This window comes from Mya arenaria, chromosome 11, assembly GCF_026914265.1.
Source record: "Mya arenaria isolate MELC-2E11 chromosome 11, ASM2691426v1".
Taxonomy (NCBI): domain Eukaryota; kingdom Metazoa; phylum Mollusca; class Bivalvia; order Myida; family Myidae; genus Mya; species Mya arenaria.
Genome location: NC_069132.1, coordinates 68,273,812 through 68,285,961, shown reverse-complemented (window position 1 = coordinate 68,285,961; position 12,150 = coordinate 68,273,812). Strand labels below are relative to the sequence as shown.

The following is a 12,150-nucleotide window of genomic DNA, read 5'->3' as shown; positions in this document are numbered from 1 at the left end:
CAAACAGTAAAAATATCAATTTATATTTTCACTGTTTTGAAATTTTAGCCCGCTCTCAGTTCCAAATCAAACGTCAGCGCGCACAGGGCTGGGGCACATTTCTGAAATAACGTTACGTGTGCGTACAAATTGGTGCGTTTTTCTAGAAAGTGTAATTAAATTACTTTTAACTCCAATTTTTGGTGTTCACTCGGTGAAATATAATACGATCTTACACTGAAACAAGTAATTATCCTCTATATTATTTCTATGCACAAGACTAAAATATAAGTAGTTGTTAGAACATGTTATATAAAATACTAAATTAAATTATTAATAAGGGTGAAGTGAACGAAGCGGTCTTCCTTGCGCAATATGCAGATTTATTAGTAAAAACATGTCCTGTGCCCTGGTAATGTACTTTGTCTTGTGGGGGTTCGGTTGAAACTTATTTCTTTTCATATCTAAATCAAAGACCGAGCACTCGAAATTGTATCTTCGTAAATCATGCATCTCGTTGATTTTTAAATAGTTTGCCATATCACTTTTGTTTGCAGTGTAAACATTTAGGTAAAAGAAATGGTTTAATGTCAATACAAGCTTCTGTATTCAGTAGGACTGTATACAAAAAAAGACTTTTATTTAAAACATGGCCGGAGTAGCAATCGGAAACTGGTGTTATTCCTTAGTTGTGTAAATAAAGCTTTTACAGGAATGGTATGCAGTGTCCTCTGTTACTATAACATACATACTTTAAGGGACTTTTTAAAGTTACTACGACAAATAAGTTCATTAAAAATAATGAAACATACATGGAAAATTAAAACGGCAACATAAGAGTTCTGTGAGTATCATATATAGGGCCACTACTCATAAAATATCTTAAGTATTTTCTTAACTTTAGTCAATATCTTAAGATGTTCATAATTAACTTTTAAGAAGAGTTCAAGTGTTTTAACACAATATTTTTGCCTTACATAAAACTAAATAAAAACAAAGTGTTTTGGATTTTAAGTTACTCTATCATATGACTAGTAAGATACTTCACTTGGGAACATGACTTTACTAGGAAATGACTTAAGATGTTTTATTCACACCGGCCCAGATGTTCAAGAGTTTTATCTGGTAAAAACTTGCAGAAAATACTGTCATAATATGTTATGATCTTTGGTAAAATATCACGTTGTTGTTATAGTTTAATCACTGTTACTTATACTGTACACAGTGAATATAAATTTTAATATTTTCACGCTCTTACAGATTTATGTTTCCTACTTGCTTATTTATTAAAAAATCGCTATTCTGTGATGATTTGAGGTGACATCACGACGGTATGTTTCTCTGTGGATTTGTTAAACGAGTCGTTTTTTAGCATGATAAATGAAACACAAAATTTGTTGAATTTAAGAATAGGTTAGAGTCAATTAAGTAGTTTCTCCACGAATAAGTAACCTTTATGGGGTGGAGCCAGTTATTTTGTTACTTACTAAGTGGAATACGCTTAGCATAAAGTTACCTGTTAGAGCTGTGCAGCCGAAAAGGTAACAGGTGGCAATTCGGGGTACTTTCAAGTCTGTTTTTAGTCTTATGATATTTATCTTACCGAAAATGTTTCGCGAAAATTATCGAAACAATACGCGAACGTTAACAAGTTATCCTACGGCTGTTCTATGTCACCCTAGTACACGAATCATATGTTTTGTTTAGTTTTGATCGTTAAAGTCAAATGAGTTAATCATAATAATAAATACTTTTCTTTGGTTCTGTTTGATGTGTCCACGTGTGCGTCCGACCGATTTTAAGCTGAGGCGGACACATACGCGGCCTGGCTTTTGCTTGAAAAATAGGAATACAAACTAGTAAAAACTATATGAAACATCGATACATAAGAATGCATTAAAAGCATTGTCATTACGCAAAACGTACTAAGTCTGACACTTTTAATCTATATTTGTTCAATGTTTTTTTTTTTTAAACATTGAAATAAAACAGATTAATACAGCCGGTTTTATGAGAGCATAGCAAACATTTGTATGTGTACAATTGCGACCTATTGTAATAAAATTCTTTATAATGATCCGAAGTTATTTGATTTTCTGAATTCTTTTCGCGGACGCATGCGGATGTGGACGAAGGATGCTGGCAACAGACGCGGGCAGCGTGCACACGCATGAACTGCCGGCCCTAACGAATTGACACTTGACATCGGAGATGTCGGTTCGAATTTTAATCAATCATTCGATATTGTTTTTCATTCGTGAATACATTTTTATGAGCCTATAGAAATGAAATTCGAGCGTCATAGCATGAATAGAATAATGGCGTATGACTTTCGAGCCGTGAAGAGCTTATCTAATGGTTTTATAACGTTTAACATTAAGGAAAATTAATGAAAATGTCAGACAAATGCATTGTATATTATGAAAGTGAAATAGGATCTATATCAATATGACATATCCAAACGTTTGTGTTTGGGGGAATCTTTATAAAGCCGAAATGCGTTCTTTAATAAAATTTATTGCACTTTGAATTAGGCAATAATATCTTACGTATATGACTGTGCGATTCATTTCTCAAGACCACTTCTAGAAGTAGGATCTATTAAAATATGTTAAATTTATGACATTGCCCAGATGTTCGAGATAGTAAATGGGAGAGACTTGTAAGTATTAGATTTGCTTATAACATAATATCTCGTCATATCTTATCTCATGTATTTATTTTCAAGTCAATTGACATTTAAAAAAAATGAATTTATTGAAATTGTTTTCCGACATAAATATATACCTGTAATGGAAAAGGTCTTATATAAAAAAAACGTCTTATTTTGGTTCTTAAGTATTACTTGGTGAAATTAATCGTGCGCCTTTTGGGTTTTTTTACGTCTAATTCATTGTTTTATCTTAAAACATTGTTTATGTTGTAATGGTATTATCTGCCTTGACTGATTTCGCATTATAAAGAATACGATCAATCTTTCGACAAATCTTAATTCTGAAAACATTGTTAATATATTACTGCGTTATTATTTTTAGTCTAATGATATCACGAAATTGATTCCTAGACATATTTGTCTTTATAATTAATTATTTTATTTATTACTTTAACTCGACATCAACATAAAGTCAATATAACCAACAATGTATAACTATACGCCCTTAAAGCTGCACTCTCATAGATTGGACGTTTTGACAACTTTTTTATATTTAGTCATGGAATGAGCCAATTTTTACGAGAATCCATGGAAACCACTTATATAAGACTGCTGACAAAAAATAGAACGCAAATGTTTATATTTAAGTTAAAATGATGATGTTTTATGCATTTTTCGGTTTAAGCCATAAAATAGTAATTTTCGAACGGAAATATGAAAATCTACGATCTGATTTTTTGTCAGCAAACTTAAATCATTGGTTTGCAGATATTTATGCAAAAATTTGCTCTTTCTGAGACAAAAATTTAAAAAAAAAGTTGTAAAAATGGTATATCTGTGAGAGTGCAGCTTTAAAGGGACTCTCACATATTATATGTTCGAAACGTTTTATTTTATTTTCAGAAGTTCAAATTGAGATATTTTACTAAATCAATAAAATACTTTTATGAACAAACAGCAACTGGCAGTTCTATACTCATTTCAACAGAATGTTTTGAATCTTAGCCTAAAGTCGGCGAAATTATTAGTATCTTCCATGCTAGGTCATCCCAACCTGAGCTGAAGTGTTTTTGGCGAAAACGAGGTTTACCGAGTTTCCACTAAACACTCTTCGCGAGGGTTTGGATTATATATCATACACGAGGGACCATGGTAGATGCATGTTCTCCGACTTCAGTTAAACAACAAAAAGTAAAACTGTTTTTTTTTTACCGGATCCCTTTTGTGCGTAGTGATAAAAAAATAGTTCCATACGGGTACTTTTTTATCTTTGCCCAATGGCAAGCATGGCTCAATACTTGGATCTACTTATCTGGAGTGGGAGAAAAAGCAGTCTCTGTCATAATTTGTAAAACGTTTACAATAGAGTTATTTTTTTCAACGTTTGATGATGTTGATTTTTGTAAAAGCATGATTTTGACTGTTTGCATTTCAAAAGAAATTATTGTTTTTGAAGTTTGACCCTTTAAAGACGTGAATGGTACCTTTAACGATTGTCCTACTTTGGCATTAGTGAACATACTGATCCTGCATGATACCAAACCTTGGGTTATACAGTTGTAGGCTTTTTATATACTATTTTAGTTTTTAGTTTTACTACTATAAATACTAGGTATGCATTTAAGGTAAGCCATCCGCCATTAGGATGTGTTAGTGCATTTTAGATAATAACATCGAGATTGGGAATGGCTGAAACTAATGTTGTCATAATTTGTAGCCCGACCCATTTGTTCTTTCTGTTTGATTTGATCGTATGTGTATGTGTAGATTGTATGTAATTTTTACTGTTGACAAAAATAACAATAAATTATGATTAATCAAATATGATATATTTAAGAGAAGTAATAAATCAATTATACTATGAGTATATAAGAATATTATAAATCTATCATATAAACAGCATAATGCAGATATAAAAAGGCCTGATATTCGGTATTTTTTAAAAAAGAACAACATTCAATCTTATCATTTGGTAACTTTAAAATGAAACTTTACCAAAGGTAGTATTCAATTACGAACTTATATCTATCTTAAGTTTGGGAAAAGAATCTGAGTATTTCGATTGGTCTGTTATAAATGACCAACAGACTAGATGGAATCACTGAGCATCTAAGAATAAGGATAAGAATTATACTGAATAGTGCCCCAGTAGCTTTTTTTTGTATTAAAGTGACACTCGTATTTAAAATCAATATATACACATGTATACCAAACGGTCGCAGATCAAAACGTCCCCATTTTGATCAAAACGTCCCAAGTAGCTGGTCAAAACGTCCGAACATTGATTTTGAGTGATAAACCTTTAACTACTTACTAAATAATGTATTTATGGAAAATATTGTAACAAGATTGTAACAATGTACATTTGTATTTAATAGCTGAATTCGCACAAATATTAAATGACTGGTGGGTCCTAAAAGATTTAGAGTGATAAACTACCGTCTCATAAGGTATAAGTAGCGTGTTTTCTGCACCGTTATTTCAAATTAAACACGGTATGCTTCATAAGAACCAGTGTTTGCAATATATATATATATATATATATATATATATATATATATATATATATATATATATATATATATATATATATATATACATCCTTATCGGTAAATTAAAACAATTGTATAAATTATGGTACATCTTAATCGGGTAAAAGTGCATACTAATAAATGGATGGCGTACCTTAACTGTGGCTGGCAAATGTTCAGTTGTTTCTGCACAAATACATATTTTGAGTCCTCCCTGCCCGAAACGAACCCGTCTTATCTTGCAAGGAGCTGCTTGTATTGCAAATGACAACATTCAAAATTTATTGTATCTCGTAAATTGTTTTATTCAAATATTGCCAAACGCTATCATAGACAACTAGATGTTTAATCAGGTATCTATCAGACGGAACAAAAAAACAGAATGCTAATCAAAGTCTGCTTTGTTTGCATGTCTCTGGTTTCTGGGTTGGACAATAAGATACACACATTAACAGGAGTGATTGTAAACATAGATATTCTAAATGAATTTGGCAGTCTTCAAGACATTTAAAGGGGCTGCTTCGTGTTTAATATTTAAAAAAAGATATTTTCGTTTGAAATGTTATTAAGTACTTGTTTTCAATAATAAATATTTTAAATGAATTTGGCAATCTGCAAGAAGTTTAAAGGGGCTGCTTTGTGTTTAATAAAGCCTGACACTGAGATAATTATTTTCGTTTGAAATGTTATCAAAATGCAAGTGTCAGTGATAAAACATCATCAAAGGTTTAAAATAGGGCTTTATAGTTAGGCAAACGTAGTATACTATGTTTTTATGACATAGGGGGTAAATGTTTTTTTCAGTGTGAGATCATAATATATTTAGCCATATAAGCACCAAAGTTATATTTTACGAGCGGCATAGCCATGAATGAAGTATATACTTTAGGTGTTCACAAGGTGAAATATATTGCGATCTTAAACTAAAACAAACATGCTACCTTTTCATTTATGCCTTTATAGTACTTAAAAATGACACATTCTTGTAGTTTTTCAGAAAAGCGCACCGTAGTATTCGAACGCAACGTCATTTCGGTTATGACGTCATTGAAAGTATGTCCCAACCACGGGCTCGTTGACATTTGATTTGCACGTGAGTGGGCTAAATTTGAAAATATCAAATTGTTATTTCACTCTTTGAAGTCATTTGTTGTACCGCTAAACGACGTGAAGTCTTTAGTGCATGACGTTGACGTCACTTCCTTACTATGGGTGTTTATTTATTTACTGATGAAGGCGTTAGGCCGAAACGTTTAGAAATAAAAGTTTAAAAATATTATTTTATATATTAGCTTTATTGTTAACGCTACTAAAACTGTATTCATTTATAGCTTTGATTTATAAAATTCCGTTCAAAAATAATATCTTCTAGTTTATGTATTATGTTTGTTAATAAAAGTAAGTGAAATAACTCAAATTCAACGAAGTTTTTAATAAAAAACTTTACCGACATAAATTGTGGGAGTGCCTTTAAATGGTTTTAGCAGTCTACGGGGAGTTTAATTTAGCGCTATTGATACAAATAAGTAATTGTTCATTTAGACCAGCGCCTAAATAAGTTAAGTCTGGAGACAAACTGTGATTGCAAGAATAGAAAAGGAATACATTTGAAAATGTCTCATAGTTTTAGCTCTGCGTGGGATAAGAAAATGACTTACTTTGTAAAGTCTGAGAAATATAAAACATCGCCTCGTAGGTGGTCGCCAGTTCGGCTAACATCTTCTCCAAAGCTTTCACCACGTCACTCAATCAGTTCATATGTGGAACGTAAGATGTCGTCAGGTCATGCGGTGATGCCGGAAGACGTCGGTAAAGTGACGTCACCGGAGTCAACAACGTCAGAAGAAGAAAGTGAAACAACGTCAACTGAGTCTATAACGCCTTATGACGATAGCCAAATTACGTCACTTAAGTTGAAATTGCCAGGTGACGAGCGTAAAGTGACGTCAAATCAGACAAATACGTCGGATGACGATCATAAAAAGACGTCACGACAGTCGAGTTCAAATTCCGCTCTATCCATGGCGACTACGACAGAAAGTTTAACATCACTTGAATGGTACACCGGCTGTTGTAGTTTCCTAGGGAGTTCCTAAATGTCTTGCTTGTTCTAAACAAATTCAAAGGAATGAGTAGATAGGTAGCATTTAAATATGTAGAGGTAATTCGGTTATAATTTTTAAAGTGGCACTCTTATTCAAAATCAATAAATACACATACATAACAAACATATATTTTGAGTGATAAACCTTTAAATACTTACTTAATAATGCATTTATGGAAAATATTAAATACTGATAACAGATAACAAGATTGTTACCGTGTATTTAATAGCTGAAAACGCCAAAATATTAAATGATTGGTGAGTGTTTAAATTTTTATGTGATTTACTGTCATCTCACAAGGCTCAGTACCGTGTTTTCTGCACCTTTTTTCCAAATTACCTCGGTATCTTTCATAAGAACCACTGTTTTCGACATTTATTAATTTTTTTTTTGTATATTAAAACATTTGCGCTAATTGTGGTTCATCTAATTTGGGAGTAAGAGAGCATCTTTAACTTCTTCGTTTTGGACGAAACATTTATATCTATACTCCTTTTTCGGAGTGAATGTTTGCAAACATTCTAAACAAATAAAACATTAAAGGTTTAAAGTAGTTAAACCGTCTATTGCAGTGAATTATCCTTTTAAAATTATCTTTCTGTTGTTTTTTTTAGCTCAATAAATCCATTCGTTCAATGCCGACTATTTGAAAAAAAGGTGATAAAATAATGTTAACGAGGATTTCGACGGCGTCTTACCATTTCGGCGTACACAGTTTTTGGCATTCTGTATTTTTCTAGCAGGTCTGTGCAATACTATTTATAATAATTAATTTCAGCAAGTGAAGTTTCCGGAACCATTCTGGTTATAATTATTTCCAGTGGGTATAGTTCCAGCGTCATTCTATTATCAAGTATTTCCGGCGGATCTTTCTTTCCGGCGACGTACAAGATCTATGTGTCACTTATTATCAGTGGGTACGATTGTCAGCGTCATGGTATTGATAAAAGATATCAACATGTCTAGTTCCCGGCGACATACTATTTATGATGATTTCCAGCGGGCTTGTGCCCGGCGTCATAATAGTTTTCATACAATATATTAACAGATCTAGATTCCGGCGACATACTATTCATGACAACTTCCAGCAGGCCTGTGCCCCATGTCATAATATTCATAATTATTTTCAGTGGGTATGGTTCCCGGTGTACTTACAAATATTTCCACTAGGTCTAGATCCCGGCGTTTAGAATTTTATAATAATTTTCAGCAGGTCTGGTTTAGGGCGACATAGTCAGCATTTCAATGGTGGTTTAAGCCAAGGAAAGTTGTAGTCCGTGTATCGGCGCTTTACACCAACATAGAAAAATCGGAACATCTCGGCCATTACCCAACAGATAATCTCGAAGCCAAACTCCGCGCAGTGTTACTTCCCTTGCAGTACAGTAATCACTGCCACCACAAGATTTTCATCCAAAATTGGATGAAAACTTTTAATGGCATTTTTTTTAATCATATATATTTATTCTTATATCCTTTCTTAAATAATTACTTTACGCCAGTTGATAGGCATAATATGTTTTATAAAAAAATAACAATTAAAAAAAACATTCGGAAATGTTCGGTCTTTTTTCAAATTGAAAGTAGGATTTACAAATTACAATATCAACATGGATGTGTTGTTAGCTATTCAGACATGTATCGAACGTTTTGCATTTTTTTCCTTTTATGGAATAAAATCGTTTATTTTCTAAACAAATGAAACATGTTGCTGGAATTTCTTTTAAAGGTGTTCCGTCCATTTTGTAAATTGCAATCACGTGCCGTTTCTATCATCACGTGATATTTGTGAAGGCAGTGATTACTGTACTGCAAGGGAAGTAACACTGCGCGGAGTTTGTCTCGAAGCTTGCCGGACATGGCCGAGTTGTTACGATTGCGACAGAGAGGTAAATTCGCAGAGCTAGGGCAATCGCACACGGACTTCTTTTTTATAGCCCACTCTGTGTCTTCAAATCTTCTAATATCTGGATTTGACTGACAGTTGCATCAACTTTCATCTTATTTAAAACACTTGAGGTCGGCGATAGCACAAACAGACAGCAAAACAAACGCCAATGTCCAAGCGTAATGTTCTATAATTATTTCCAGTGGGTCTGGTTTCCGGCGTCGCTGGGAGGCTGAGCGGGAGATGGACCGGCGCCTGAACATCGCGAAACAGAAGCACGCCGCCACTGCGCGGCTCCGGAAGGTCAACGACGTCCACGGCCGTCTTCTCCAAGGGAAAATCAGGTCGGTACCTAAAGCCCAGTTGCTCAATTTGTATAGAGCTTGACTAGATGGCGACGTTCAGTTGTTAATTTTCTTTCAATTGAATGTAAACTCATTAAGACATATTTTGTCCAAAAATGGTTAGCTTTCAAAAATGAAAAAGGATATTTGAGATTGAAACGTTTTGAAAAGCTACACTAAAGTCAACATCAAGCAAAATTGATTATTCATGGGTGTGTTTCACTGCCATCCAAATGTTACGTATTTGAAGTAAAAGATAAAAAGAAAATTCAAATCATGTAACATTATATGTCTTAAAAAATACAAATGAACAAAAAATGCAGGACACCCCAGTCAAAAAGATTTCAACGAAGCTTCTTTAAATAGTTTAATGATTTCAATTTGAGTATAAGAAATCGATGGAAGTTTCTTAAAACATGTGCAGAAGTTTGATAAAAGAAATGTAATGTCTAAACATTATTAGCAAAGTTGAATTCCATATTGATTTGTCAAAAAAAAAAACACACCAAAGATCCGCATTTCACTTTAATTTTATTCAATCGGATTAGCATTCGGAGCTCCACGGCCATTTTTATCGAAAACAACCTCTGATGTATATGGACGGTTTACATACTCAGAAGTTGGTATGTTTAAGTCCGCTGTAAGTAGATCGCGTAGTAATTTATTTTAGCAGTTAAACTTAATGACTTATAACTCTTGTGAATCTTAATTTTGTTTGCAATAATACACTTCACTGGCAATCAATTTAAACTTAGATCAATAAATACAAGCTAAACTCTTAATCTAATTGATGATATAATTAAAAAATACGAACTACTTTTACTGATGGACCGGCATACATCCGAGGTTGAATTGTTTTCGATAAAAATGGCCGAGGAGTTCCGAATGTCGGATTTAGGGTGAAAAGTAAATCTTATTAAACAGTATTTACAACATAACTAAGTAGTACATTGTAACAAGTTTGTATTATGTTTAACTGATTGTATTATTCCAGCAATTTTGATAAATTAAAATGAATATGTCATATTTCATCCGTCATATTTCAGACTTCTGCGCACCAGCTTTAGTCAAGTGACGAAGGAACTTCGTAAAGAAACCAAATTCTTGCTCGAGGAAATGGAGGGAGCGGAGGAGGTCACGCCGATCCGGCTCCCTCGAATTCAATCCGCCACACCTGTAGACTCCCGATCCTCAAGCGGCTTGAGCAACTTGAACGGTCCCGGCTCCAGGACCGGCCCGAAGGCGTCCGGTGGGCGGGACGGCGTCTGTCGCGCATGCCTGTTTGATCCGTCCAACACTTCTTCGCGGTGTAAACATTTCCCCTGCTTCTTACCTTTCACATACAATAGCCTTAGTGTGCTACCAAAGCCTCAAAGCTATTCTGTGGTCGGTAATTATAATCAGCTGCTGGAGCGCTGCCGCGACGAGCGTCCGCCAACCTCTCTCGATCACCGGAAGGAGCGGGGAGATACTTGGTACGAGGTTGAGGAGTGTGATACGACCGAGTCCCACGCACCAAGGACGTCCATCAAAGAAAAGATCCGGGGACTTCAGCAACTGGTAAAAGAAATGAAGCAACGTAATGAAAAGACAAAACCTCGTGACTGGGCAGTCAACTACGGGGCCCCTTTACCGCGGCGCGTTATTTTGAAACCTGTGAAGACAGTGTGCTAACCAATCGTAACAACTCGGCCATCTCCGGCCATCTTCGGAATTCTGATAAAGGCCGAGGTGTTCCGATTGTGTGCTACCAAGAAAATTTAACGCATTTCAATCCATGTGACATATTCAGAAGCGACGCTGCAAATAATGCGCGAGGAGTTTCTCCATAAACGACAACAGTAGCCAAACTCATTTACAACAGCATAAGTTAAAGAAACTCGATCGCTCATGTTTTGGGACGAAAACATTATTTCCCTAGAAATGCATCTGAAACACTTATTCAGTTATTGCGAAATTGCAAATAAAATACAATAAAAAGTATAAAAAAAATGTAGTTGAAAGCGAACCACGCAGGTAGCGTCAAGAAAAACTACGAAAACCGACGTCAACATTCGGCCACAAGGATTGATACAACAGTTGATGTAGAGTTTAACCTTTATCGAATACACGAATTATGATTAACATTTGTTAAAGGGTTCCAGCTGTCAGTTTCTTAGTTTTGGCACTCCTAATATTAATGATTTGCCACACTTTATTTCGCAATAATGTTTTTTTGTAAACGTGCATTTTACAAACCATGAGCGAGACCGCAAAGCATGAAAAATGAATTGTCAAGAGATAGGTATTTAAGTGTTAACTTTTAAGAAAACAGTGTCATAATTAAGAAACAAACAACACAACAGAACACTGCAGAAAACATAATATACAGTATAACTTGCAATCGGTACATTGACATACTTGACATTAATTATACATACAATTTCCAACCTGGATTAAGTGGCCACCCTTTCTCAAGCAGCCATTTTGACCATTTCCCAAAGGTGGCCACTTAATACAGGTTTGACTGTATGCCATGAATATGTTTGCGGTCCAGTATATTCGTTTGTGACGTTTCAGCCATAACTGAATGATATTCCTTTCATTCCAAAAGTGTATTTTATTGTATGTATTGCTTCCATGCCTTTGTTAACAAGTAGTAATAAAATCT

General features: G+C 34.3%; 1 protein-coding gene across 2 annotated transcripts; it reads left to right on the top strand.

Moving 5' to 3' along the window:
- Positions 1–2,407: 2,407 nt before the first annotated feature.
- On the top strand, positions 2,408–12,150 carry LOC128207640 (uncharacterized). Of its 2 annotated transcripts, none has more exons than XM_052910683.1 (3): positions 2,408–2,641; positions 9,360–9,500; positions 10,547–12,150. In XM_052910683.1, exons 1-3 carry the CDS (start codon positions 2,613–2,615, stop codon positions 11,172–11,174), a joined length of 798 nt encoding a protein of 265 aa, XP_052766643.1. In that variant the 5' UTR covers positions 2,408–2,612; the 3' UTR covers positions 11,175–12,150. The 2 variants fall into 2 exon arrangements, with proteins under 2 accessions (XP_052766643.1, XP_052766642.1); XM_052910682.1 differs by lacking the exon at positions 2,408–2,641 and adding an exon at positions 6,733–7,222.